The sequence below is a fragment of the Sinocyclocheilus anshuiensis genome, unplaced genomic scaffold, assembly GCF_001515605.1.
Source record: "Sinocyclocheilus anshuiensis isolate Anshui unplaced genomic scaffold, SAMN03320099.WGS_v1.1 scaffold647, whole genome shotgun sequence".
NCBI lineage: Eukaryota > Metazoa > Chordata > Actinopteri > Cypriniformes > Cyprinidae > Sinocyclocheilus > Sinocyclocheilus anshuiensis.
In genome coordinates this window covers 263,835-268,770 of record NW_015552606.1, presented here as the reverse complement: position 1 = coordinate 268,770, position 4,936 = coordinate 263,835, and the positions used below count along the sequence as shown (strand labels likewise).

The 4,936-nt window shown below is 36.0% G+C and overlaps 1 protein-coding gene across 3 annotated transcripts in view; it reads right to left on the bottom strand.

Moving 5' to 3' along the window:
* LOC107665879 (MAGUK p55 subfamily member 7-like) overlaps nt 1–4,936 on the bottom strand; it is a 147,129-nt gene that overhangs the window by 82,053 nt on the left and 60,140 nt on the right. For 2 of the 3 annotated variants that reach the window (XM_016456938.1, XM_016456942.1), the window contains exons 1-2: nt 4,682–4,746; nt 1,148–1,307 (exon numbers count right to left, since the gene is read on the bottom strand). In XM_016456938.1, coding sequence (XP_016312424.1) covers nt 1,148–1,184 — 37 coding nt within the window. In that variant the 5' untranslated portion in view covers nt 1,185–1,307; nt 4,682–4,746. Of the gene's footprint in view, nt 1–1,147; nt 1,308–4,681; nt 4,747–4,936 lie in introns of those variants that run through there. The other variant, XM_016456939.1, reaches the window with a different exon arrangement.

Below are 4,936 nucleotides of genomic sequence, written 5' to 3'. Positions count from 1 at the left end.
GCGTGTGTGTGTGTGTGTGTGTGTGTGTGTGTGTGTGTGTGTGTGTGTGTGTGTGAGAGAGAGTGAGAGAGTGTTTTTGTCAGGTGTCCAACAACAACATAGCAGCCAATAACTCATCAAGAGCAGTGGCATAATTTTCAGGGCACAAGAGTCCTTGCGCACATCTTGACATGAGGTATGTAATGGTTCTAATCTATCAGATCCACAGTGGCTTACTGGGCTTTCAAAGTGTTCATTAAAAACATGTTGGGTAAGACAGGATCACGCACAGCAGAAGTAACCTAACCATACCAAATGTCTCCCAGCAACCTTGTGCTCGTCCATCAGTTTTTTATACCCAAACTAGGAGTTAGTTTCTAATGGATTACATTCACTTGGTAATCCCTTCTTTATAAAGGAAATGAGACCGAGAGTGAGGGATGTGGGAAGGGAAATAATTTCATATTATTAATTTTCACTGCTAAAGTTACAAATTATTTAGCAGTATGGTCTCCAAACACCAAAAACAATTTTTACAGTATATTAAACATTTTGGGGTCAGCATTTTTTTTTTATTGTAAGAAATTACTACTTTTATTCAACAAGGATGGAGTTAAAAGTTACAGAACAGACATGTATTAATGTTACAATTTCCTTTTTATAAAAGTTACAATTAATTTCCATTTTATATAAATTTTCTTTTCAACTTTCTATCAGAATCTTGAAAAAAAAAGTATCAGTCTCCACAAACATATTAAGCAGTACAACTGTTTTCTACTTTGATAACAATACGTAATGTTTCTTGTGCACCAAATCAGCATATTAGAATGATTTCTGAATGATCATGTGACACTGAAGACTACTGAAAAATCAGCTTTGGCATCACAGGAATAAACTGCATTTTAAAACATATTCAAATAGAAAACCGTTTAAATTGTAATAATATTTCACAATATTATTTTTGTTCAAACAAATGCAGTCTGTATGAGCATCAGAAATCAAAAACATTTAAAAAATCATGTTAAAATCATGAAACATGTTAGATGAAACAAAGACACAATTTGAACAATTATTAAACATAAGCTGTCATTTGATCAAGCTTGGCTGGTCAAATTAGAGGATCTTATTGCCTGCCGTACAATAAGGTATGAAGTGTAAGATGAGGTACCTATCTCACTGCCGGCTCTGGTGGAGAGGGCTGGCATGGTGACTGGCAAATCTGCTTCCTTTCAATTTCACAATGTTACCACAAAAATACAGCAGCGTTGGAGCAGGCCGACTTGACCCCAGGAAGAGTCTGCAAATCCTTGGTCATGTCATTGGCAAATCTATAAAAGATAATAAAAGACATAATATTATTAAAATATAATAAAAGATTATATTAAAAGTACAGAGGTTATCAATTAAGCATGCATATACCAATAAAATGTTTTAACAGGATAAGCCCTTCAAACTGAACTCATTCTGTAATATCTGTAATATCTAATGAGTTCAAAGATGGAAGATGTGAGGCAAAGGAACAGAGAAAGCAGCAAAGAGACAGAATGAAAGAGACAGAGATACATTAGCCCCAAATGTTCCCAAAATCAATTCCAATTTCTGCTTTTTCCGTCTAGGGCCCTGTGCTGCGGCACCGAAAGCACCTGAAACCTTTATGTCACCCCAAAGACCTGTAACCAGTGGCCCGAAAGAACAAATGAAAAAGAGATGGAAAGAGGAAGGTTGGGGCAACCATACTTGCTCTGCCTCTATATAGATCACACAGTATCAGGTTTGTGGAACAAGAATCCGTATGGAGAGGAGAGAATAAAAAAAAACACCTGATTGCAATGAAAGGTATGCTGGAGATTCAATCATATGCTGCTATGTGATAATAGCAAAGCACACTGCTGCCATCTAGTGGTGACAATAGAGCTAATTACAATTTACAAAGTGCAGCAATCAGGTGGCTCTGCAATTTGAACCAAAAAGGACACAAGAGGGGAAGATGAGCAAAGAGACTTGTTTCAGAGGTAAAGTGATTTAACACACTTAATTAAAAAACACAGACATGCATACACCTCTCCAGATAATTGGAAAAGAACACATTAGAGATTAGATGCTACAAGCCCCCGCAAGTTCAGAGAGAGTTCAGAGAGACAATACACAAAAAACACAAAAGCTTGAGGTCAGTTTGATACATTTCCCTCTCTATTGTTTGTTACATCATCCTCCATTCTCTATTTCCTCTGCTGACCCTTCTCTGTCGATCTCTCAGTCTCCCTGTAGTCTTGTAACTCCTGCCTGCAACTGGCTCATGGCAGTCGTGTTGTTATTAAAGGCATGGCGTGTCATTGGTGTGCACATGCTGTTTTAAGAGCACATGCGCCACGCTATTCCAATGTGCGCAAGTGTGTTTATATGTCTGTAAACTTCATACAGTGAAAAAAAAACTTCCAGTCAATTAATACATTTGGACTAATATTAGGGCCGTGCTGCTTCTGGAAGAATAAGCAAACCACTAACACACTTTTGCACTTGTACACTACAAGTCAAGGGCAAGGCGAGGATGAGGTCACCTGTTGGAACTGGATAAAGTTGGAACTGTAATGCATATTGTTTACATCTTGTGGCTGTACTAAAACAGTTAAGTATTTTAATGTTTACAGATTGGCCCCAAATCCAAAACAGCACCCCTTTTCTGTGTTACAGATTTTTTTCCTGTGACAAACAACATTATGCCCAAAAATGCTGTCGATTGAGCTTAATTTGAAACCAGAGCATTAATGTGTTATACACGTATGGCAAAAGATAAATTGTCATTTTGCCTATAAGCTACTTTTATTACTGGCATGCAGCTGTAAAGCCATTACCCACAGACCACAAGAGAAAAGTCAGGACTTTTTGCATTAAAAAATGAGAGTAATTATTATAGGTAATTGATATGGGCTCTAATATATTTGAGCATCATTTTTTCATAAAGAATATGTGAATCACTAAATCAAGGGCACCAGGAGATCACTGAATTATCCGCAGGTGCATTAAGAGTATTATAGATCAGTAAATCATGAGAATTACAGCATTTATGTTGGGCTGAATGAGCCACTAAAGATGATGTACAGTCAAAATGAATTATGACGAAGAGCTACTGGAAACGTGTGTAACGTCAGTAGTGTAATAAGAGCAGGTATGGGCGAAATTCAGCTGTGCTGACTCATTGGTTGCATTTTTACTGCTGAAATGTCATCTGAATAGACCTATATATATATATTGTGTATATTCTGCATTTTGTGGGATGTATTTTTAGGGGACATCAATATGTACATCTAAAAAAAGCATGCATCTTTAACATTATCTTTATGTTTTTCACACATAACCTTTCAACATTTCTCACCATTTGTCTCATACTCGCATACAGCAGATCTGCTGCCATGAAGGTCATGAAGGCCTAGAAGAACTTTACCCAAAACACACACTTCCCTGACTTCATACAATGAACCATTAGGAACACTACAAATTGCCTCGTGTCAGTAACGCTTCATAGGGCAGACTGACTATGAGTGTGAGTCTTCTAAAACTATAATAAAATGAAGTCACTTGGATAGGAGCTTATCTGTTGCTATGTTGGGCTCAAGAGGTCAGTAGTTGGTTGGTTAGATTTGCAGTTATCCCCTTCTGGAAGATCTTACACCATTATGCTGGCAAAAAGCATATTTAACCATTGACACAAATCAAAGGTATGAGTGTAAACGGATTAAACCATTTACAGTTGCGGTCAAAATTTTGCATACACTTTGTAGTATCTTTTGCAGCATCTCAAAAGATGCTGAAAAACTAAAGAATTTGTCGGACCTGAAGGATTTTTCTGAAGAACAATGGACCGTTTAACCGTTCAGGACAAACAAGGGACTCTATACAACTATATTAAAAAAAAAAAAAAAAAAAAGACAGCTGTGGATCATCCAGGTAACAACACCGTATTAAGAATCAAGCGTATATAAACTTTTAAACGGGTAATTTTTTATAAATTCAACTATTATTTTCTCTTGTGGACTATATGTAAACATCTTTTTTGTGAAATATCTTATTCAGGTCAGTACTAAATAAAACATAACATGCATTTTGTATGATCCCTCTTATTTTGGTAAAATAATTAACATTTTGTAGACGACAACTGTATACAAGTAGTATATAAATAGGGAAAAAACCATTATAGTGAAAAGTATAACTAGTTCTTTGTTTTTTTTAAAATAGATTTTAATAGTGTTAAATAGACTTGTGTCTTTGCTTGTCTGCTGCAATGGGATCATATGTATGCGGTCAAGGTTTGTCTGGTTAGCATGGCCCTATTAACCCCTGCTGGAAGATGTTGTGACTACAAATTATGTGGGCAAAAGGCATCTTTCTCCACTGGGGGGTATTTAAAAGTAGCTGTCTTTTCTGACATACATCTCTTTTAATATGTAATTACAGGAAAGTACAGTAAAACAATGTTGTGAGAACATCAAAAACCCAGTGTTTACAGTCTTCTGGATGGCTTAATTTTGGTTCTCTTTGAATATGAAGCTAAGATAGAAGAAAGTGCTTTAACATCAAAAAATGTAACACACCAGCTTTAATGTTTCTAAATCTACTTTTGCACATTAATTCAGTGTGCACATGCTGCACGTATCAGCTCACAACTTAACACCTGCCTACTGACAACACACACACACCCACATACCTGAACAACAAGAACAGCGAGTTCCTCCAAGTGGGGTTTTTTTTTCAGTCGGAACACAACCTGATAAAACCAAAAGAGAGGCAAAAATACATAAAAAAATTAGGGAATAATTTTTAGCACAGCAACGCTGTATAATGCAACATTTCTGTTTTTTTTTGTTTTTTTTTTAAAAAAAAAAAAAAAAAAAAACTAACAAACACTAGCTTTCTATTTTTTCTATTCTATCTACTTGTTTTTCTTTGTGTGTGTGTGTGT